The following is a 24,322-nucleotide window of genomic DNA, read 5'->3' on the forward strand; positions in this document are numbered from 1 at the left end:
AATTTTATATCTAAAAAGAAAATTTATATTTTTTAATCATAAGCTAATGCTTTTGAATTTAATGATTATTCATTATTAAAAATTTTAAAGAAAAAATAAAAATAAAATTAATACATATAAAAATAAATTATTATGTATATTTAATATTGGAATATATCATATTATCTCATACAATCATATTGTTTTTACAAATTTGTCATTCCTTTCCAAGACGGTTATTTGATAATCGTCATTATTTAAAGTGAAGGAAAATGATAAACATGTGTTTTTTAATCTTCGTACACCTATTCAATACCTAATCAAATATTAATTTTTTAATTTTTCTACTTGATTCATAATGTATTTTACATTTTGAAATTAAATATTCTTTTACTAATGTAGAATAGTTGTGAAGTAAAAAAAAATATGTTGTTCGTATATTATCATTCAAGAATCAATTAGCAGACTTCGGTTTGCAGTACTTTCTTTTCTTTATTGATTTATTTTGATCAATAGTTTTCCATTTTTTATCTTTGTTATTTTCTCTAGCAATTAAATATTATTTTTTGTTTATTTTTCTAAAATCACGTTAAATATTTTAAATAATTTTTAATTTCTCGTTAATTTTAATATTTTTAATTAATTTTTATTAAATTTTTTGTTTATTAAATATTTTTAAAAAATATGTTATTTAATTAAATACTTGTTTAATTTCTTCTTTAACTTGAGTGATAATTGTTGCCTTATCTCTCGTTATCTTAGTTTAAGAAAAAATAAATTTTGTAGTCAATAAAAAAATAACATTATAGTTAATCTAAAATTTAAAATGATAAATAATTTTTATTATTTTCTTAAAACTGTATGGGATAAAGAAATTTTTAATAACTTTATATCATCAACCACCGTGATCAAGGAAACATTCTCATACAATCATTAGCAATCTTCTTATTATCCAACACGATTTTAATAAAAATAATAAAAGTTATTGTTATTTTTCATTAACATAATATCATTTTTATTTTATATTAACCTCTTGACATCTGTTTAACAAGTTGATACAAACATGTAAAACAACATAATAAAATAACAGTTATCACCTAGTTAAGAAAATAATTAAACTTTACAAGTTCAATTAAAAAATATAACAATTTTAAACATTTAAATATCAAATAGAATTTAATATAAAGCGATAATGTATTTAATGTAAAATAAAAAATTACTTTTCATTTTTAAAAAAAATGTTAAATAACGTTTTCTCATAATTTTTATATCATCACTTACTATTAAAATATGATCGTCATTACCATCATTAATTTAGGTTATGATAATAGTCATTTGCTTTTTAGTAAAACGACTGCATGATTTATTCCATATGAATGTATAAAATGGGTTTTAGTAAAATTACTCCATGATTTATTGTAGATGCATGTATAACAAAGCATTATTTGATTATAATTTATCATTTAAAATACTTATTCTTTCTAAATTAAAACATAATAATAGAAATAGAACCCAAAGATATAATGCTAAAAGTGATGAAAATTGCTAGGTGTTTTCACGGAAGGACACAAGTAATTTTACATAACATTGTTATTTGAATTAAATATGCAATAAAATTTTCATTTTAAATATTTAACGTGTCTATATATTTATGATTTACACTTTTGATCGGTTATATATTTATGATTTATCTAACTTTAATTATGTCAGTTTATTTACTTGTTAATGATGAAAATCGTTAAATTTTCTTATAATAATATTAATACTATATTTTAACATATTTTCTATTATCGAGTATGCCAACTTTTTTATTTAATAAACTTTTCACAACCTTTACCTAATCACAAAAACTTTTTAAAAAATATTTAAGCAAATATATTGCTAATCAGAAGTTGGTTTTAATTTTTTATATAATTACTCGAAATTTTTATAAGGCTCAATAGTTATTTTATTTCAAACATAGACAAAAATTTTATAACAACGTTAAAAGTCATAGTAATGACGTAAACGAGAGATTCCATTGTGCGTGTTTTCTCTCCCTCTTAGTCTCTCTCTGCACATGAGCCCGCAGACGCGGTTTAGTACTAACATTAGAGGAGAGTTATTTCTCTCTCTCTCTCCTTCTATTTCATCTTCATCTTACTCATCAAATTCTCAATTCTGATTTCGAGTTTACAGTCCTTTGAACATGGATGTGAAAAGCAGGGGAATTTTACTCTTTTTGCTTCTTTCTTCCATTTTCTCAACCTCTTTCTCAGACACCGATCAGATTCTCAACTCCAAGAAGCCAACACCCTCAACCTCTGTTCATTCCCTTGCTTCCTCTTTCGCTTTTCAGATTAAAGGAAATGTTTATCCAATTGGGTATGTTCTGTTATCTTACTCTACAGTAATTACATTTTGCATCCTCTGACTTGTTCAACAAACTTCTTCTAAAAGTCATATACCAACTCTCTCATTCTTTCTTATTCTCCAATATTTTCAAGGTTTTCTTTTCTGGCTTTCGATTTTTTTGGATAGTTTTCAACTTGTAGTTGTTTCGTCGCTTTTTTTCATGTATACTAATTCTTACCCTTTATTATATCTTTGAATGCTCCGCCCAACCAATTGACTCTGACTAATCCTTGTAATTTCTTAGGAAGTTTTAGAACCATCTGTGTTTATATCGAATGAATCCGATTTTCATCGAGTGATCCTACACAGAGGAGTGGTTTGACAGACCCCTTTGTGTAATTTTTTTCTTCTGAAAATTGTTTTTAGCAATGGCAAAAAGTAAAGACAAGATGATTCTTGGTTTTGTAAAAGTGAATGAATGAAGTCTTTGTATGCAGGTATTACACGGTGAGCCTTGCCATTGGCAATCCCCCTAAGCTTTATGATCTAGACATTGACACAGGAAGTGAGCTCACTTGGCTTCAGTGTGATGCACCATGTAAAGGGTGCACTATAGTAAGTTTCACTTGAGTGGAGAACGTTCTCAAGTACTTTTATACTAATTATTAACCAGACATATTGAAATGAAGGATGCTATTCATTTCCTTAATTGCTGATTTTTCAGCCTCTGAATCGACTTTACAAACCTCGCGGCAACGTTGTGAAATGTGTGGATCCCTTGTGTGCTGGAATCCAATCAGCACTTCCCTGTGCTGTAGCAAATGAGCAATGTGACTATGAGGTTGATTATGCAGACCATGGATCATCTCTGGGTGTGTTAGTCCGAGATTATATTCCAGTTAAATTTACAAATGGATCTTTAGCACGCCCTATTCTGGGCTTCGGGTGAGTGTTTTCTTTCAATCAATTTCGCAGTTGCTGGCTAACTAATTTGAAATTGTTCATTCATAATGCTGAGATATTTGTAAGCCTTGAGAATTGTTTTATTCAATAGGTGTGGATATGATCAAACGCATCCTGGTCATAATCCCCCACCTTCCACAGCAGGTGTTCTTGGCCTTGGATATGGCAAAACAAGCATTGTATCCCAGCTTCATTCTCTTGGCCTAATTCGTAATGTTGTAGGCCACTGCTTAAGTGGAAGAGGAGGAGGATTTTTATTCTTTGGAGATCAATTCATTCCCCAATCTGGAGTTATTTGGACACCCATATTGCAAAGTTCCTCATTGTAAGTGTTAAACTACATTTATCTGTTTTCTTGTGAGATCCTACTAGTCATGAGAACTTACACACCGTCTTTTTGTTTCAGACAACACTATAAAACAGGTCCAGCAGACCTGCTTTTCGATGGAAAACCTACTTCTGTGAAAGGTCTAGAACTTATCTTCGATAGTGGGAGCTCCTACACATACTTCAATTCCAGAGCTCATAAAGCTCTTGTTGATCTGGTGAGATATGGAACCAAAAGAGCCTTAATGTATTGCCGGGCTTATCATGCTAAATTAATAATCATCACCTGTTATTCAATTAGTAATCCTTAATCTGTGATTCAGATAACTAATGATATAAAGGGGAAGCCGTTGACTAGAGCAACTGCTGATTCATCTCTCCCAATTTGTTGGAAGGGTCCAAAGGCTTTCAAATCTTTACATGATGTCACTGGAAATTTTAAGACACTGGTACTCAGCTTCACAAAAGCAAAGAATTCGCTGCTGCAAGTACCACCAGATGCTTATCTAATTGTCACTGTGAGCACCTTTTAAGACTATTATGACTTACATTTCTCTTTCTCCTTAATGAAAGCAACAAAAGAAATCATGTGGCTAACATGCCTACTCTTTTCTAGAAACATGGCAATGTCTGCTTGGGGATTCTAGACGGCACTGAAATAGGACTGGGAAAGATCAACATAATTGGAGGTTAGCATATGAAACACCATAAAAAAATGAAGTATAAGAAAAATCTTGTTTTTCTTTCTCTTTTTAGTTTGATTGTAATACCTTTTCTCTTGCTCTTAACAGATATATCTTTACAAGATAAGATTGTGATTTATGATAACGAGAAACAGCAGATTGGATGGGCCTCTGCCAAGTGTGATGGACCTTCCAAGTCATAAATCTGTCTCTTGTGATTTTTTCTTTAGCTGAGACTGTCAACAGGACTTTCTCATTACGAAATATTAGCAAACAGGTGCCCTGCAAATTATGATGTCATAGATTGTGAATGAGTTGTTAGGCAAGGAATGTTAGAATACAAAATGGTTGGGATAGGATATACAATCCCATACGTATGGCACAACATAATCTATACATATTTTCATTTTTTTAACATGTTACTATATTGTTCTTGTCCAAACTAGAATTCTGTTTGCTGTAAGATACAATACGCATTTACAAAATGTATGCATCCAAAAGTATGTATAAGAAATACAGTGGCCGAATCTAACATAAACTGTAAACAATGAGTCGAAAAACAAAATTAAACAAATCAAAATGGAAAATATAATAATCTGATTGAATGGAATTTTCAATCTGATATACTACGCTCTGAGTTAAACCTTATCTGGGAAATAAACCTGTCTCATATAATATGTTTATAAAATTTGAATACGAATTTGTTATTTTTAGTAAATTAGGTTTAAAAAAATGTAGTCATTACATCGATTTTATTGTACTTGAAATCTTAAAATTGTCATTTTCTCACTCAAATTTTTAAAATTGACAAATAAATTGTTTTAAACATTATCCTCAAGTTTATTTCTATATATGCCTTATAAACTATAATTTCATTATACGAGAGAAAAAGAAATAAGAATAAGGTGAAAATAAAAATAAAAACTACTTAATATTGTGGTTTTTCTTTCGGTCGCGGTGGTTGGCTTTGGTTATAAATAGTTGAAACCTGCTATGTGTAATTACTAACTAATGATTGATTACCAATTAATGGTAATAACCTTTAAAAAGTAGTCTCTTATTTGAAATTTGCAAAGTTGAAAACGAAAGAGAATTTATAAATTTGTTAATATACAGTGACATTTGAACTTCATTCCCGTTTTCATATTTACTTCACAAGGTAGATTTTTTTTTCTTTTCTAAAAGGTGGGTAGAAAGTCAACGTGTTTACCTCCTAATTTAAACAAAATATACACATATTAATGTCATTATATCATAAAGATGTTTTTTAAAGTAAATTTTATCCACGGGAATATGCGTATAATGTAACACGTAATAGTTAACGCATATGTGGTTCGTTCTTTAAACCATTATCAAAATAGTTGTATGAAAATTTTGGTATCACGTTTTCTAGACAGAGTTCTATAAATATCACATATGATCTGTCTTTTTGGGTTATAAAAAATGTTCTCTTCTACATCAATATGCTCTACACTCTTAAAGTTTTGGAGTGTGAGAATTTCAAACCTTATAAGCACATTGAAAAGAAGTGTTGCGACATGGAAGGTTTTTCTTGTTTCCTATTTCAAGTTTACCTTTATCTTATTTTGAATCGGTTCATATATTTTTGAGATTTTGTATTTTTAATTCAAAATAAATTATAAATATTTTCCTTCTTCATATAACTCTTTGATGAATTATCCTTTTATGGAAAATAAATTTTTTTATAGTTTTTATGAGAAAACTAGATTTGCGTGTTCGTTGAGATTGAAGAAATTAGACATAAACCATGATTTTTATTCCTATAATTACTAGATAGGAACGAACAAAATTAATCAAAATTATACTGTAAGATAAATATACTATATTATACTTGAAAGTATTGAACCGAACCATTTTATAATTTAATTTTAAAAAATTGAATCTTTAAAGTTGTGGTTGTTCATTAACATAAAACCACTTCGTTGATAAAAATACATAATAGCACATAAGTACATAGGTTAAAGGTTGATAATGGTCAATCTGAGTCAAAGGTCATAACAAGTCGACCCTGAATGAAGGTTTAGATAAACCAAGCTGGACCACAATCGAAATTTGGTTTAATTTGACCGCGATCAAAATTTGGTCAAATTTAGTTGAAATTGACCAAGTTGACCTAAGCTAAAATCTGTCTGAATTCGATGCCAAAATTTGTCTGAATTCGACTAAGTTGACTACAACTAGAATTTGTTTAAATTTGGATGAGTCACCCTTAGCCGAATTCAACTGAATTTACCACAATCGAAATTTAGTCAAATTAGACTAAATAAGTCAACCAAGACTGAAGAATTTGACTGAATCGGCCTAACAAAAATTCATCTAAATTTAATCCGACCACTCCCTACGAAAATTCGGCCGAATTTTCTCTTTTTTTCAAGGTCTTTTAGAACTAAGTGTAGATAGTTTGATAGAATAAAAAATTAATTCAGTTAAGTTAAGACAAACTACTTTTTAATTTACAATAATTTTTAACAATTTAGTTTAATGCAATTTATTTTCTTCATCCCTGTTACTAGGGCATTTGATTAAAAATATGAGACAGAGCACGGGTTCTTGTGAGCCGCTTTGATGAGCCTTACCAATAAATGGTAGGAAAAATTGTTGCATCAGTGTTTTAACCGCAGCATTAAGCTCTCATAAATGCGTTGCATGAACCTGCATTAAAAAAAAACGTATGTTTTATATACAAGTAAATATCTTAATATGAATCAATTATAACATGACAGTTAAGAAGTGAGTATTGTTTGAATTAGGTGTGGGTTCAATTCCTTAGAATGAGTTTTTGTGATATTTAAGATGACTAAATTTTGAAATACTAAGGTTTGAATCCCTTCAATTGATCTAAAATATTCTCCATACAGCTTCTTCTGATCTTGTGTCCATATTAGTGTCATTTGTTACATCTCGTGACAATATTTTGGTTTGACAATTTTGCATGGCTAACATGTTTATCAACTTCACTTCTTTTTAATTTCTTTGGCCTTCCTACACGTGTTCTATATATGGGGAGAGTGTTTCTAGAGAATTTGTTTTGGGTCAAAGTCGTTGCCCATTAATTGAGCTAATTTGTGGTCCATAACAAGTCTCACATACCTCTCTCTTGTAAAATGTGTGAACATAATCCACTTGTTGTTCTAACCTATAATGAATTTCATCAATAGAATGTCTATAAGATATACTCACCGAGTCCCAAAAATAACATTGCAACTATGGTCATTTAGATTAACAAAAAAAATTTGCATGCTAACCCCTAAGTTACTTCAAACTAAGCATCCCTAATCCATACAACTATCTAATTCCTAGCTAATAAAATTGAACTATTAAATGATTCACACAAATTATTCATTTGCACATCACACCTTAGATAACATCTAAATGCGTGTTTGCACCATGATTTCCAAGGAATTGCAAATTAACCAACTATAAGTTCAAAATTTATTTTCTTCAACTCATCCATTTTTGTTTCCCATCCCTAGAAGTATGTTGCCTTTGTAGTGACCACCATAAGGTTTCTTGTGACTGTTCCTCCACCAAATTTTTTCTTATAATTATTAGATAGGTGTATGAGACAGAACCTATGTTTTACCCCTCCAAAATTTCATCAAACATTGTCAAAAGTCCCTACATACAATATAAAAGGAGTTAGTATGTGATAGTATACATGTAATATGAATTTTTTAATGTAAGTGGTCTTTAGGTGACAACCATCAACATCAATGTAGTATGCAACCAGTCAAGAACCCTTTCTCACAACCTTTTAGACACATGTAAAAACTACCAAACCTTGGTTGTAGAGTAGGTTGAGGTTGATTCACCTTAATCTTAAGTATTTCAGCTCTCACTCTTGTTAATCCAAATAATCATAAAGAAGACTATATTTTCATTGTTCGTGCCCCATCATACATTCCATGGTTATTTGCTTTGCTTTAGAAGTCCTCCAAGGTGTAATCTCTATGTTATGTCTTCTTCACCTCAGTAATGATTTCGTTCATTGTCATCTTTTCCATATCTACTAACTTGTCCATTAAAACTTGTGCCACCCAATCTTTATTAGCCTTTTTTTTTTCCAAACACCTTCTCACATATATAACTATCAACCAGTTTCTTAACTCGAAATGTGAGTGTCTCCAACTTTGTTGTCTAAAATGACACACCAACATTTGTTTTTACGAACAACCCTCACTCTTACGCAATCATTCTCAACAAATTACACTTCTTTACTGTTTAAAATAGAATGCTTCATAAGTGTCTGCATAAATTCCTTCAAAGAACAAAATTTCATCCCCAATCTAAACTTGAAGTTCTTGTTCATATCTTAAGGTTTAAACTTTGGAAATTTATGCCCACAATGACTATCACCCTTATCACTGTCCACATCAATAGGCAGTTCATCATTGTTGTACTCTTCACCTATATATATATATATAAAGATTTTCAAATTATTATTACATTTTAATTAAATTTTAAAATTCTATAATTTCAAACATTCTATTTATTCTCGTAAAATTACAAAATTTCAATCTTATTTCTTATCTAATCAACATACTTTATAAAAAAAGTATTTTAAATTTTTTTATAAAAATTACTTGTTTTCATTCGCAATTTATTTGACGAATTGTAAGAAAATGGCAATTCTAAGATTTTAAATTAGTGGAACCTAATTTCCTAAAAACTTACAAAGTAGTGTTGTTTCTTAAATATATATTAATATATAAAAATACTTTACACTTTAATTTCACAAATAAATTTATGTATGACAAGTTTTAGTTATACATTGGATTGTATTAGAATTTAAAAATTCAATTCATTCAACTTAATAGTATTTTATATTCATTTGTTTAATAATTTTTTTCCGACCATTTTTTACAATATATATTAGAGTTTACCATTTATGAATATCCTTAGACATTATTTTGTTTGTATTCATTTCACCAGTATCAACAACAAAAAATCACATTGGACTGATTTATGACTTGGAAAGTCTATCAAAATATGCAGATAGTCATCCAATCTGATGTTTCTCATTGTCACAATATCTTACCTTATAAAGAGATTTATTTCTGTCAAGAGCAAAAGAAAATGCATTACAATCAAACTAAAGTCAGAAATAAAAGACAAGATTTCCTTATATTTAATATTTTATTTGAATTCAATATTTCTCACCTCCAATCCTATCCTATTTCAAAGCCGTCTGGAATCCTGAAGCAGACATTACCATGTTTCTGGAAAAGGACAGCATGTCAAATAGTAGACACAGATTCTTCTATCCCTTTCTTTAAAGAGAAGGAGAGATGGGGAGGGATATAGATCATAGACTCTTATCATACATATATGGGTGGGCAAATCAAAACTGAAGTGTATTGCTAACTCCATTGAACTAAGAATTAATTTGTCCGAACTAAACTAAAAAAATAGTTCACTAATTTTGAATTGAAGTGTTAATTGTACTAATTTTAAATTAAACTTGGACCAAATTCTTTCTAATTATAATTATTATAGCAATATGAAAAAAATTATCTTTTAATCGAATTATTTGTTACTGTCACGATGATAAAAACTATGGCATAATAATAAAGATTTTAGCCTAACTAAATTTAATAAATTTCTCGTTACTACGTTGCATTTCCAAACATATATTTTAAGTTGAAAGTTTCTTACATAGTTAAAGACTTACAGTTTAGAAATTAAAAAGTGAAAAAATTAATAGATAAAAGATATATAATAATAATAATAATAATAATAATAATAATAGTAATAATAAATGATAATATTTTTATTTGTGATTGTTAACATTGTGGTCTTTTGAAGCCTTGGGATTTATAATGATTGATGAAAGTTTGTTGTGATATTCTATAATTTGACATCCACCATTTTGTCTTGCCTTGTGGATTTTCACTCATTCTATTTTATACTAATTACTTAATCAGTATCAATGCAATACATTTGTCATTTATCTTGTATCTTACAAAATCATAATAGACCAGATCAATGCTTGAATAGAATGAAAACCCAAAGAGTTGTTGCAGCATGGAGTTATAGGATTCAAGATGAACTCATAACATTTGTCATTGTTCTTGTATCTTACAAAATCATAATAGACCAGATCAATGCTTGAATAGAATGAAAACCCAAAGAGTTGTTGCAGCATGGAGTTATAGGATTCAAGATGAACTCATAACAAAAGTTGTAACAGTAATCACCATACACTGGAAACCATAAATGAACAAAGATTCAAGTTTTACTTTCAATCATATTGATGATAAAAATCTTAGAAAGAAGTTAAAATTCTTCTCCATCAATGAATTCTAGAAGTTTAGCCTTTATCATTTCACACTATGCAAATCTGCAAGTTCATTTCCATTTACTTCTAACAAGAGAAGACACATTTGTAAAACAGAAACAACTCCAGTATGGAATAAGGAAATAAATAAGAAACCAATGTGGAATGCAGATAACAGGAGTAGTCACAGTTCACAGTGAGAATATCCTTAGCAGAGCATCATGTGCCATGTCAATGTTTTTTTTATGCAATTTAGAAAAGGGTCTATTAACAACAAACTTCACCTTTTCTTCTTATCAAGTTCATTTGAGAAGCTAAACTTGGCGCACAAACCTTTGCTGTTTTAAACAAGACAGTAATGATTTCCAAAGTGAGCAGGTTGCATATTACCAATCCTCTTCTAATGGCACACACATCTGACCGACATTTACTATTCTTAGTTGACGATGTCTCAATACAAGGAGATAAAGGATCAATTCCAAAAGTATCTAGTGTGAGAGTTTTGATGAATCAAAATCTCTTAGAAAGAAAAATATAAGTAGAATGAGAAGAAGAAAAGTACCTTGGTGGCATGAACAACCTTGAATCAAACACAGGGAACTGAGGCCTCAGTAATGGTTCTGATATCTCACTATCTCTCCTTTCACTTTAAGGCCACCAAACACCTCATCTGGTTTCTTCTTCATTTTGACCCACCATTTGTTTGAAGCGTGGTTCAGATTTATTTAACTCAGCAATATCCTGTGTTGGATTTGAAAGATTATACTAGCCACCTGTTTTGTCACTGTATACTGTCATAATCTTTGCAACAATATACTACTTAATCCTTAAATTTAAAATAATATCTGAATGACTAATTGAAGAAAGCAATGACGCTTTGTCAACTAATATAAGTGAAAACTGAAATCTCCATTATATTAAGTTATCTAGCTTAGGTATTTTGAGACTTACTAGAAGAATTAGGGCGTGATAGTAATGGTTTCAATCCGATTTATGGTCCAAAACTCCAAATCTTTTAGAAATCTCTCCAAACTCAAACTGTTCTTCGATCATGCCCACGGGTAATGACTCATTGCATAATCAACTAAATGATCAAATAAATTCCTACTTTAGTACAGCTATAGAAAAATTATAGTTCTCTTCTTTAGTACAGTTCATAATAGAGATACCAAACTAAGCCACATAATTAAGGGATTTCAACAAGTTCCTCTAGGATCAACAAATGTTGGAATAATGTCAAAAGTTTCTAATAAAATAATAAATAACCCCTTGACCAGTAGGTACTAAAACACCATTACATATAGATTTTATGCTACAGAATAAAAAAGTAAAAGCATTGCAATTCAAAATCTCCCAACAAAAAATTCCCGACATCAACTATGATTCATACTGAAATGGTGAGACAGGGGATCAATAAGTTTATACAAAATTAATGTTGATGAGAATATAAACAGTACAAAATAAATAACTTCCTCGGGGTGAATTGAATTTAAAATTGAAGTATTGAACAAAAGATTGAAATGAAGACCCACTTGAAACAAAGACCAAGAGATTGCTCCCCATCCTCAAATTTCAGACAGGACAACAAGGCCACCAGTTTTTTCAACTCCAACCTATAGATTCAAATTTCAAAACAATAACGTCTATCAAACAGAAGAAGATGAAAATAAGCACACTTCATAATCCCTCACAAAAAACATAAATTCCTTCGACCTCATTTGTAATGAAATTTATTATCACCAATGACCCCATTTGAAAGCAATTTGAAAGCAGGATAACGAAGAACATAAATTCATTTACCGAACCAGGTCCTTCAGTGCAGGGACCACCAACCAAAGCAATGATCCTAGCCCCAATCCTGGGATTACAAGCACCAAGCAACCCCGTTGTTACACTCAACACAATGCGGTACACCGTGCAGGGCGCTTCCCAATCAAAACTGGCCACTGGTCAGTTTGCAAGCAGAAGGGGGTTGAGCCTGCGTGGGGTTTTCATTGGAGCTATCCTTTGGGACAAACTGGAAATGAGAAATCTCGGGAAAAGGACGGAAGAAACTTAGAAATATAAAGATACAGTTCTCACCAGCCCAGCCCTACATACATACATAGCGTTGAAAGGTGCTCGCAGTGACAATTATATAAGCTTCTGTCGTGTACTTGCAGCAACGAATTCTTTGAATTTGTGAAGCTGAGTACCGGTGGTTTAAATTGCCAGTGACATCATGTCAGATTTGAAAGGCTTTAGACCCTCCAACAAATTGGGAGATGGATCCACAGTTGCCCAGTCAATGGTTTCCCCTTTGTATCGTTAGTTATCTGAATCACCGATCAAGTGTGGCTAATAACCCAAATTCTGGTTCAGAAGAACTTCGTAAGTCAACATTGCTCAGCAAGTACAATAAGAGGCAGTTATCTAGCAACAACTGGAAAAAATATACCAGTTAACCTACCTAAGCAATAACATACTAAATTTCTTGCAGTACAAGGTTAACAGACTCCTTTTGAACAACAGTTATGCTGATCATCAAATGTGCGACCCACATGACAGAGTACCGTTCTTTTGTTGCCTGATTTCACTCTAACATAGGTCCCTCCAAAATAATCACCACACACAATCAAGACATAAGCCTTGCCAATCTGATCCTCGACCGAAGCTTCCTCGCTTCATTGGTAAACCCAATATCGTGGAGGCCATCAAGAACCGCCCGCTGAGTGGTCCTCAACACCTGGTATCCACCTTTCAAACACGAAATCAGCACCTTCGAGGCCCAAAGGAACCTCCTGGCCCTGCAAAGATTGTGCACCAATATAGTATAAGTAAACGAATCCTTCACCTCCATCCCCTCAAACAACTTCACAGCATCATCAATATGCCCAGCCTTCCCCAAGCCATCAAGCATACAATTAAACGCAACCAAATTATATCCAAACCCTAATGTACTCATATAATTCAAGTGCCTCCGAGCACCATCTAACTTACCAGCCTTACACAATCCATCAACAATAATAGTATGCGTGTACTGATCACACTCCAACCCCTCCTCCTCAATCTCATCCAACAACTTTAATGCATCCTCCAACCTCCCCTGCCTGCAATAAAGGTTAATCAAAGTGTTATATGACACGAGATCTGGCCGGATGCCGGTACTCACCATGATATCAATTATCTCCTCCGCCTCGCGCGTCCGGCCAGTCTTGATCATCGCCGCAATCACCGTGCAGTATGCGAATCCGTCAAACGTGAACCCTAAATTTCTCATTTCCGACAAAATCTCTAACCCTTGCTCGAAATAACCGCACCGGAAGCTGCACTGCATGACGGTGGTGTAGGTAATAGCGTTCGGTTCGTAACCGGATTCCCCAAACTCCTTGAGCACCATCTGCGCGTCCTTCAACCGCTTGGCCTTGCAGAGTCCGTTGATAAGCGCGTTGTACGTCAAAACCTGAGGGACGAAACCGTGCCTCTGTAAGTTCCTGAATAGGCTCAATGCGTGGGAGACGTAACCGTTCTTGCAGAGACCGTTGATCATGACGTTGTAAGTGGTGGCGTGAACCTCGCCGCGGAGAACGGTTTCTTTGAAAATGCGATTGGCCTCGTAGGGCTTTCCGAGCTTGAACAGACTGTGCATTTTGATGTTGTGGCTCCACGCGTCGGGGGTTACGCCACGCGCCAGCATTTCCTCGAACAGGTCGAGGGACTTGAAGAGCATAAACTTTCTGACGGCGCCGGAGATTAACGAATTGTACGAAACGACGTCGGGGGCAATCCCTGCTTCGCGCATTCGCGCAAGGACGGAGTACGCGACATCGATTGAGGCGAAACGACAGTAGGCATCAATTAGGATGTTGTATGTGACCGCGTCAGGGAGCACACCGATTCTTATGCCGTCGTTTATTACGGATTCGGCTTTGGATATTTGCTTCGCTTTGCACAACGATGATATGCTTATGTTGAGGAGCTTGGTTGATAGTTTCGACCGCAACGACATCGTTTTGGTATCTCCTGACCGGAAGTGAGAGTGGTTTCTTTTGAGAAGACGAGAGAGAGATTGGGAGTGACAAGTGCGGGTGTGTTGGCTAGAAACACCGGGAAGCATGACTCAGAATGGAGAAGTACAAAGCCGAAAGAAGAAGAAGATGATGATGCAGAGGGAAATTGGGGGGAATTTTGGTCGCCTGAATTGGGCCTGATAAAGGAACTTTCAAATTGCCAAATCCGCCCCCTAAATTACTATGCGTGTACTTTCTTTCTTTGCTAGATTATATTTTTAGGTTCTTTAAAAACAGTGATTATTTTTAATTTTGGAACAAGATCTTGAATTTCTTTTATTAATTCGGTGTCTCAATAAACATTAGTTTGTGTGCTTCATACTAAAAAGACCGAAGAGTCTTACTAAACAGTATTGTTTAATATATCTATTAAGCTAGATAAAAACAATAGCATCTTTAAAAACTACAAAACTAAATAAAAATTAGATATCTAATTGAATTTTAGATAAAAAATAAAAAAACTTTATTTTAGCTTAAATCATCGAGATTGTGAATTGTTTAAAATGTACATTATTAATTTATTATTTCTCAAAGGTTGTTTTAATTTTTTATATTACTTCAATAGAATACCAATATAATATTTTAAAATTAAAAGTAAGAAAAGAAAAAAATACCTAATCCCCTGGTATGAATGAATATGTATTTGGCGCCATAAAGCAGCACTCAGTATTGTTACTTTGGGAGGCAGAGTGTAGGAGGGGTGACCTATCAATGACGACCCATCTCATGGAAATCGACAGCGATAGCGATGACCAGACAAACTCCGCCGGGGAAAATGACATACTTGCCGCAGACCTTACTGACCTCGGCAAGGCCATTCCGTGGGTTGAAAAATACCGCCCTCAGTCTCTCGACGACGTCGCCGCTCACCGTGACATTGTTGATACCAGTAAGACATCTCTCTCTCTCTCTACCTTTTTTTATCTCTAGGGTTTATGATTCAAGCTGTTCGTCAGAAGCTCAATATTGGAGTTTTCACTGTTGCAGTTTAGGTTAATTTTCTTATTTTGATTTGAGTTTTTTCCCTACTTGTCCTCGTGTTAGGGTTTTAGGAATATGGAAGTGGGGGAATTGTAGTAGTTGGATTGTACAACTTTGGTTAGCGAGGGAACGACATCTATTGTTTTTATCTTTTTTATTTTGGTTTAGTGAAAATTAGGAAATTAAAAGAAACATGTAATTGTACATCTTATAATATATTTTCTTGGATCAATTGCTCATTGTTCTTTGTTTGATAATTTGCTGTGTAGTTGATAGGCTGACTACAGAGAACAGATTGCCGCATCTTTTATTGTATGGCCCTCCTGGAACGGGTAAAACATCGACCATTCTCGCTGTGGCACGCAAACTATATGGTCCACGCTTCCAAAATATGATTTTGGAGCTCAATGCATCAGATGACAGAGGAATTGAGGTCGTGAGACAGCAGATTCAAGATTTTGCTAGCACTCAGAGCTTATCATTTGGGTTGTCTTCTCTGTCCTTTATCTCGTACATGTACACTTATTATATACATTTGTTTGGTGTGTTATGACTACAAAAATTGTTTTCTGTAGTTTTTGCTGTTGGTTTGTCTGATTTCATGTTGGGAGTCGAATTGATATTCTTTTGCTTTTCGAGTTGATATTCTTTTTTATTTTGCAGCTTTAGTTAGAAATATAGTTCACTGTAGTTTAACCTCGGGTTAGAAAGCTTCAGAATTTATGGTTTGATTATGCTCCCCGTGTTTCCTGTTCCTTGTTACTCATTTTCAGGGTTCTGCATTGCGTACTTCTACTTCCTATACTAGTCTATTGGTCAATTCAGAGGTTCTGGTGTTCTCCTTTGTTTTAGTTGGTTGTCCGGTCCTATATCTCCTGAATATTTATTTCTCTAAAATTCGTAGTTTAGGTGCTAAAATTGCTCGCGTTCTTCTCATTATTATTTTCTATTCTGCAAGGTGCTGCTAAAATCCTTCACTTAGTGGGGGATAACTAGGGTTGTTATATTGCATAAAATTTATATTCCCGATGCATATATTACCACATAAAACATTATAGGCAATTCAAGGACATTTATATAATTCTTTTTTGTTCATTTTAATTTTCAGTTGTAATGGTTCTGATGTTCAAAGACCTTTGCTACTGTGTTTTATTTTCTTTCCTTTATTTCTTTTGCTTGCATATGCTGATGTGACATTTGATTTGGAAGCTAGAATGATGGACAAAAAAGTGTAACCAGAGTTGAACATTTTTTTTTTGCTTATTGTTCTGGAATTGTATCGAAGCTGCAAGTCTGCCTTAACTTACTATTTAAAACTCTCTGTTCAGTGTTAAGTCCTCTGTAAAGCTCGTGTTGTTGGATGAAGCAGATGCCATGACAAAGGATGCCCAATTTGCATTACGTAGAGGTGTGTGCTAATTTTTATACTCTATTGCAGCATCAAGTGGTTTCATGAGTTATAGTGTCCTTATCTCCTTTTCATGCAGTGATTGAGAAATATACAAAAAGCACCAGGTTTGCTCTTATCTGTAATCATGTAAACAAGATTATTCCTGCACTTCAATCTAGATGCACTCGATTTCGATTTGCCCCTCTTGACGCCGTCCATGTCACTGAAAGACTGAAACACGTTATTAAGGCTGAAGGGTATGCTTCCTGTTCTATATTATCTAGTCTGCCTGTAGTAGCTGGAGTCATGAACTCTTCTTTTTATCTTCTCACATCATCTGGAATATTTTTATAAAAAATTCGGTTGGATTATATAATTATATTCTCGAATATAGTGGGACACTTGTGCATGTGAGTGCCAACGTAATGATCATTAATGAGGCAGATGAAGATTTCATTGCTTATCTTGGGAATTGAGTTTATTTTATTCATATTTTAATATTGTTCAATAATTTATCTTCTGAAAGCGGGTGATTGATAGTATTTCATGTGCTAAGTAAACCTCAGCTTCTTTTGAATATCAGTTTGTTTAGAGGGAAGGGGCTGGGAGGGGAGAAAATGCGCTACCCCTTCTATACATCCATTTGCATTCAGTTCATTATAGAAGGTTATTGTAATGTTTTTATTTGACTGTTAGTGATTACCCTATTTGAAACAGTTTCTTCTCTAAGACAATTGTATCTTTTTTTTTCTTCAGTTTTTTAGGTAAAAGGTCTGAATGTTCCAAACAGAAATTTGTAATCCTAAATGCAATACATAGTGAAATTTAGCAAACTTTTATGTCATATAAAAAAATGGTGGTTGTATTGTACGTGTTAACGTTAGTTTTTTTATGCTTAGATTCATTTGTATATAATGAAATACTCCATCAAAAGTAAAATTATACACTCTAGTGAGTGCTGATAATTGGATCATACGGACGGTCAAAGAGAAATAAAGAGCACATACAAGTCCTACTGTTTTAAACTTAATGAGACCTTACTTGTGTGTGCATCTCTCTGTAACTGTTTGTACAGTTTAACTGCAAGGGTTCGGATTCTTGAATCACTTCAATTTTTTTAGTTAGTTAGCATGGTCAAATTGTTTAACGCAAACTATGTTTCAATTTAGATTTTTAAGTTGTTTAGGAGGTTGTAGGTAAGTTTTTGTAAGAAAAATTAAGCTGTAAATGCAGTAAACGGAATTATAAGGTGCTAATTTTTCTGAAACATGGTTGTACATGCTAATCTCCTCTGATGCATCTCACATATGTGCCCTTGTTATTGGTTCATTATATATATAGTTTAATTATAAACATTTGTAATTTTGTGATTCAATTTTTGACTTAATAACTTAAAATATGATGTTTGGCATTTTGTAATTTGACTAGGCTTGATGTTGAAGACGATGGCTTAGCTGCCCTTGTTCGGCTTAGCAATGGTGATATGAGAAAGGCTTTAAATATTCTTCAGGTAAATAGCCTTCAATTTTTTTACATACAAATCTAGCTCAGCTAGTCCTTTTATTTTGATGTTTATTCTTGTTCAAGTTAAGGATTAATTGTATAGATTACATAGACTCAAAATTTTTAAATGAGTTTATACGGTTTCATTTCTTCCCTTCAACTGCTTTCAGTGTTGTACATATTGAGATGCATGTAGAAGTACACACTTATATTTTGTATAGCAAAAAAGAAGGGGGAGGTTAGGGCCGTAAATGGTGAAGTGTTGGCAAAGTATTAATTTTGGCATGTTAGCTTAGATAATGTCTATACGATCTGAAAATTAAAACTCTTGAAGTATGGATTCTTGCTCGAAAATTTCCAACTTTAATATCTAGCAATATACATTACAACAACAATAGCCTTATTGCATTAGGTGAGATCAGTACTATATTACACAACACCATTGGGCTAGGTCAAAAATAAAATGTTCAAGGGTATTTTTTCTATTGTATCCCTTTCGATAATTTTTCTCAGTGTTTGTTGGTTTTCCTCTGTTGAAAGTCCCACATCGACTAGAGATAAGGTCAATTTATAGTATATAAAGTGGGTGCAAACCTTACCTTACAAACGGTTTTGTGGGGTTGAGTTAGGTTTAAAATCCACTTCTTAACATGGTATCAAAGCTAGGTTAGAGCCTATCCTAGCATATTTGTTGTTTGTTAGACATGTTGTTCCACCCACTATCAGGCCACTATCGGACTATCCATTAATTACTAGTCTCACGCTCGAGATATATATACGTCGGCGTGAGGGGGGGGGGATGTTAGAAGTCCCACATCGACTAGAGATAAACCCAATTTATAGTATATAAAGTGGGTGCAAATCTCACCTTATAAGCTGGTTTTGTGGGGTTGAGTTAGACTTAAAGTCACTTTTTAACACCCTCTGTGCCTTTTCACAAGACTAGACACTAGAATCTACTCTTGTACTAGTGCTGATAAAAGAAACTATTGTTACTAGTTGTTGGAAGTTTCACATCGACTAGAGATAAAATCAATTTACAATATATAAGTGGGTGCAAACCTTATCTTACAAACCGGTTTTGCAAGATTGAGTTAGACATAAATGTCACTTTGTAACATGGTATCAACCATCTATCCTAATGAAGTTTGTTGTTTGTTGGATCTATTGTTCCACTCGCTACCAGGCCACTATCGGTGCACTCATTAATGTCTAGTTCCACACTCGAGATTATATGTCTCGAAGTGTGTTGAAGTCCCATATTAATTAGATATAAAGCCAATTTATAATATAAAATGAGTGGAAACCTTACCTTATAAGCCGCTTTTGTAAGATTGAGTTTGGCTTAAAGACTATTTCTTAATATTAGTGACATTCTTTGTGTATATTTAAGTCTTCCTACCCAAAACTTTGACTTCTCCTTGATAAGCATCTCACAATATCTCCTTGTATTACATGCAATAATTTTTGTATCATGTGCATTCTCATGTTGCAACACATCTATGTCAACATTCTCATTTTGTTACTTACCTTTCTTCTTTGTCTCTTTAAAGCCCAATATTTATTACAATAGAGTGGTTATACAGTTGTAAGATAAAACACTCCTTTGAGCTTGGTAGGTATTTTATTGCCACAAGTAACTCGATGTTATTACGCATTTTAACCACCCAACCTTTATCATGCATTGTAAATCTCACTCTGACTAAATGTATGGTTTAATTATAGTATATAAATGAGTGCAAACCTTACCTTGCAAGCCAATTTTGTGATGTTAAGTTGAAAATTCATTTTTTAAAATGGTATCACAGCCTATTCTGGCAAGTTTGTTGGATTTATTTTCTCAACCATTATTAGGTCATCCATAAATATCTATTCCCATGTTCACAATGTTCAATCCTTGGTGTGAGTAGGTATGTTGTAATTCCACATTGACTATAAACATGACCAAATTATAATATGTAAGTGGAATCGAGCTTCACTTTTCAAGATGGTTTTATGAGATTGAGTTTGATTTGAAGTTCACTTTCTAATAATATTTGTGGTGTATTCATTAATTTTCTTACCGATTTTTAATACTGATCCCAAATACTTAAACTTTGTGGACATTTGGGGCATGAAACCTCCTAATTTTTCCTTAAAATCGTGTTCTTATTTCTTGCTAAAATTGTAATATATTTAGTAATGTATGTTATCTTGCCCTTCCTTATTCAAGAAAAAGCACTTTGATTCCAAAGCATAGGCTTAGAACTAACCTCATCACTTGATTCCTCAATTAGAACCATATTATCTGCAAAAGGAATGCATTTGGGGATAATCTTTTTGCATGTCCTTGGTAGCGTAGCACATCAGATACTAGATTACATGAGCAAAGCCCTGAGATTGAGGTTTGGTATAAAATCATCCTTATAGAGAAGTTTGTCTCGCCTATATAAGTTTTCACACTAGTAATTATCACATCATACGTTACTTCTTTTAATCAAGTTAATAAAAACCACATGTAAGTTACTTGATTTATTTTGGTACCTTTCTGTCAATCCCTTTAGAAGATAAATAGCTTTTGTTGTGGAATTCTTGGCATATAAGTGCCATGTAAGTATGTGCTTAACTTATCCCGTTAGTCTATAATTTTCCACAAATATTTATGTACATGCGATGTACTGATTATTTGTGCATGTGTTACCATGTAATTTGTGTTTCTGCCAGTGTCAACTAAATGTATGAAAGTGATAATTCCTTTTTTGGTAAAGCATGGCTTGTACCGGATGTTATGAGATTTTCCTATCATAGCTGAGGAAACTAATATAGTATGTAATTTCTTTGTATGTGATAGATGTTTTGCTTATTTATGAACTTGTAGTGTGGAAAGAAAAGGAAGGAAACATAATGTAATGGGGACTGTACTGAATGTGTATATAGAAAAGTAATTTTCTCAATTATTATTCTCATTTTCTTTTTTAGATCCAAATGGTGGTTAGCATTCTTAAATTTTGCTCACATGATTTTCCTTCATTCATCTTGTATCTAAGTGTCAAGGACAAGTACCAGTTTATGATTAGTGTTATGAGTTGTTATATCTTTAGTTTTTTTTTAACAATGAATTGCAAATGACATTCTGTTTTTAATATTTGTGCAGTCAACACATATGGCTACTCACCAGATAACTGAAGAAGTTGTTTACCTTTGCACTGGAAATCCATTGCCCAAAGATATTGAGCAAATATCTTACTGGCTTCTAAACGAACAATTTGCAGATAGCTTTAAAAGTACCGAGTGACTTGTTACCCTTTATTATTGTGTTTAATATTTGTAAGCCATTTATGATTTTTTGTTTGGTGATAATTTTAAATAGGAATAGATGAAATGAAGACCAGGAAAGGGTTGGCCCTGGTTGATATTATCAGAGAAGTGATCATGTGAGTCTTATGCACCATACTGACTGTCCAACATCCTGGCAACATCTTTTCCATAGTATTTTCACTTTATTATTGTTACAGGTTTGTTTTTAAGATTAAGATGCCTTCAGCTGTTCGAGTACAATTGATGAATGATTTGGCAGACATAGAGTATGTATTTCTTCTCTACCAACATGCTACTCTCCTTGTGCCTTGCCTAATGAACAGATGTTAGTTACATTAAACAGTTCTCTAACATTGTAAAAAATGCATGTACAACTATTTGAAAAGCCTTAATAGGATTTAGGCCAGGATAAGCTATGTTTTAAAACCCCTATAATAGGAAACAAGTCAGTCTACAGGCCGACATTTTGCGAAAAGGAATTGGTTTACTTTTGTAAAGTGTTATCATTTCCAACTCGAATTACACATGGGGTTGCGAATAAGCATAGTAATGAAAGGAGAAAAAAAAAATTAGGCTAAATTTAACGTGGATAAAAGATCATAATTTTTCTACCTCTTTTTTTCCATATCGTGGGAACTTGGATATCAGACCTATAATATTAACATAACCTAAGCAGATTTACCCTGTCCAGACTTTATATGTGAGGAGTGTTAAATAGTAAAAATTGTGTTGCTTGTAGTCGTATTATATTTACGTACATCTTAGAATTGAAGAAAATAAGAAGAGCTTTTAGTATTTGTACCCCCTATGCATATTTTTTACATCTAAGTTATTGGTTTCCCTGGTTGATGATCAAATCCAAAATGCTTTGGTCATCTTCGTGCTGCTTGGTTCTTGTTAAATGGCAGTAGATCAATATATTATGGATCTCTAATAATTTATGGAAAGAGGAGCACTACTTATACATTTTTTTTTTCTGCAGTCTCATTTATTGGCTGAAATTCAATGCTTTTAATAGAGATATCGCCCTTCTATCCCTGACCCCCGCCCTTTCCATACCCATTTTATTCTATTTCCTCTCATAGTATTTTTGCAATATCCTCACTTTCCAGTGATTGTGGTTACCTAAAAATTGGGTATACCCAGGAATTTTGTTTATCTGATTAATCTACTAGAGCTGACATCATTGCATTATGGTTCGATACAAATGTAATATGAAAGTTTCATATCTGATTTATATTAGCTTTATTGATAACGGGAATGAAATTTCATCTCTTCCAGGTACAGATTAAGTTTTGGGTGCAATGATAAGCTTCAGCTTGGATCGGTCATTGCTTCTTTTACACGTGCTAGATCTGCACTGGTAGCTGCTGCCACATAGCCTACTTCCGAATCCGGTCCACTGGGTGAAATTGCTTTTACATGCTATAACTTGGCTTGTTTGATTTCCGTAGCATTGTTCACCGTTGAGAATGGGATTATGAGGATCTTAATTTATGTGAAATAATTATTCATCGTAGGACATGTAGTCGGTTTTACATCTTCCATCATATTACTATTTTAGGCGACACCATTAGGATTGAAAGATTAGATAAATTAGCTGTTTTGACATCAGTACAGTGAAAACCCTTGGAATGTATTAAATTTTGGTTTGAAAACTGGAGGATTTATGTACCTTTTTCTGTGGGTGGGATGTTCGGACACGAATATCTGTGCGTATTCCTGGGTGAAAAGTACTATACAACAGGGAGTGTTTCTCCATGTATCTCCCCACATTTTCCCTTGTATTTTCACGTTCCAAAAATAACATTTTTTAACGAATTTTGAAATTTATTAAAAAAAAGTGATATATACGGTTTTTTGAAATGTAAGAAATAGTTTTGGAATTTAAAAAAATGTGAGAGTGAGGGGAGAAATGGGAGAAGGACAGGAGAAACACTCTGCAACAACAACAGGACCCAGAAGTCGAATGCAACCCATTATTTATGCGGGTTTTGTTTCTTTCGACCCCGTTATTTCAAAATAATGGATTTGCCCCTTTTGTTTTGTATTGACCAAGATAATGGAGGTGTCAGACACTAGTTCATGAATTTTTTTTTTTAATTGTGTAATTTTGAAGTCTTTCAGAATAAGCTATCTTGATTATTAATTTGAATTTTATATGTACGATTTTAAAGTATTTTGAAATAAACAATCTAGAATAGTAATGAGTTTTAATGTTGTTAGATATTCTAGCTAAAAGACTAATTAACAATTTTTGAAATGTAGAATCTGATGCAAACACCTAACTAGAACAATTTTGAATTATATAATTTGAAATGGATTTGAAAATTTGAAATATTTTTACCCTTTCGAAATATATTGAGAAAGAAAGTTTCATCTTCATCATTGTCGTATTTCATTGTGTCCACTTCACTATCTTCAGCTCTGGTTTTAAATTCCTTTCGTATCGATATCTTTCGTTGTCATAGGATCTCTAATGATGTGTTTTCATCTTCGATTTTCACTTGCAATGGTT

At 32.9% G+C, this 24,322-nt stretch overlaps 3 protein-coding genes across 16 annotated transcripts; 2 read left to right on the forward strand and 1 right to left on the reverse strand.

Moving 5' to 3' along the window:
- The first annotated feature begins 1,994 nt into the window (after window positions 1-1,994).
- On the forward strand, window positions 1,995-4,701 carry LOC124847813 (aspartic proteinase Asp1-like). The gene is made up of 8 exons (XM_047325384.2): window positions 1,995-2,343; window positions 2,811-2,928; window positions 3,038-3,258; window positions 3,368-3,601; window positions 3,683-3,821; window positions 3,927-4,121; window positions 4,220-4,292; window positions 4,395-4,701. The coding sequence occupies exons 1-8, from the start codon at window positions 2,168-2,170 to the stop codon at window positions 4,487-4,489; spliced, it is 1,251 nt and encodes a 416-aa protein (XP_047181340.1). The 5' UTR covers window positions 1,995-2,167; the 3' UTR covers window positions 4,490-4,701.
- A 1,840-nt stretch (window positions 4,702-6,541) lies between these two features.
- On the reverse strand, window positions 6,542-14,807 carry LOC124847819 (Pentatricopeptide repeat (PPR-like) superfamily protein). Of its 14 annotated transcripts, XM_088106805.1 has the most exons (7): window positions 13,034-14,807; window positions 12,385-12,936; window positions 12,117-12,197; window positions 11,147-11,357; window positions 9,468-9,526; window positions 9,346-9,364; window positions 6,542-6,959 (listed from the first exon to the last, which is right to left on the reverse strand). In XM_088106805.1, the coding sequence occupies exon 1, from the start codon at window positions 14,678-14,680 to the stop codon at window positions 13,199-13,201; it is 1,482 nt and encodes a 493-aa protein (XP_087962931.1). In that variant the 5' UTR covers window positions 14,681-14,807; the 3' UTR covers window positions 6,542-6,959; window positions 9,346-9,364; window positions 9,468-9,526; window positions 11,147-11,357; window positions 12,117-12,197; window positions 12,385-12,936; window positions 13,034-13,198. The 14 variants fall into 14 exon arrangements, with proteins under 14 accessions (XP_087962931.1, XP_087962927.1, XP_087962930.1 ...); XM_088106801.1 differs by lacking the exon at window positions 9,346-9,364 and having other exon boundaries at window positions 6,544-6,959; XM_088106803.1 differs by lacking the exon at window positions 6,542-6,959 and having other exon boundaries at window positions 9,154-9,364.
- A 476-nt stretch (window positions 14,808-15,283) lies between these two features.
- Window positions 15,284-23,480, forward strand: LOC124847818 (replication factor C subunit 3). Its single transcript, XM_047325389.2, has 9 exons — window positions 15,284-15,522; window positions 15,884-16,100; window positions 16,943-17,022; window positions 17,102-17,261; window positions 18,433-18,514; window positions 21,641-21,770; window positions 21,857-21,920; window positions 22,002-22,070; window positions 23,086-23,480. The coding sequence occupies exons 1-9, from the start codon at window positions 15,345-15,347 to the stop codon at window positions 23,183-23,185; spliced, it is 1,080 nt and encodes a 359-aa protein (XP_047181345.2). The 5' UTR covers window positions 15,284-15,344; the 3' UTR covers window positions 23,186-23,480.
- Window positions 23,481-24,322: the final 842 nt, after the last annotated feature.

Source organism: Vigna umbellata, chromosome 2, assembly GCF_029865625.1.
Source record: "Vigna umbellata cultivar VRB3 chromosome 2, Vumbellata_1.0, whole genome shotgun sequence".
NCBI classification, from domain to species: domain Eukaryota; kingdom Viridiplantae; phylum Streptophyta; class Magnoliopsida; order Fabales; family Fabaceae; genus Vigna; species Vigna umbellata.

Bases quoted from the DNA above. Each gene is read 5' to 3' on its own strand.
- LOC124847813 (XM_047325384.2), top strand. From the start codon at position 2,168: ATGGATGTGAAAAGCAGGGGAATTTTACTCTTTTTGCTTCTTTCTTCC. The intron at 3,602-3,682 runs GTAAGTGTTAAA...TTTTTGTTTCAG, and splicing joins ATATTGCAAAGTTCCTCATT to ACAACACTATAAAACAGGTC. The intron at 4,293-4,394 runs GTTAGCATATGA...TGCTCTTAACAG, and splicing joins AAAGATCAACATAATTGGAG to ATATATCTTTACAAGATAAG.
- LOC124847818 (XM_047325389.2), top strand. From the start codon at position 15,345: ATGACGACCCATCTCATGGAAATCGACAGCGATAGCGATGACCAGACA. The intron at 17,262-18,432 runs GTATGCTTCCTG...TAATTTGACTAG, and splicing joins CACGTTATTAAGGCTGAAGG to GCTTGATGTTGAAGACGATG. The intron at 22,071-23,085 runs GTATGTATTTCT...CATCTCTTCCAG, and splicing joins AATGATTTGGCAGACATAGA to GTACAGATTAAGTTTTGGGT.
- LOC124847819 (XM_088106805.1), bottom strand. From the start codon at position 14,680: ATGCTTCCCGGTGTTTCTAGCCAACACACCCGCACTTGTCACTCCCAA.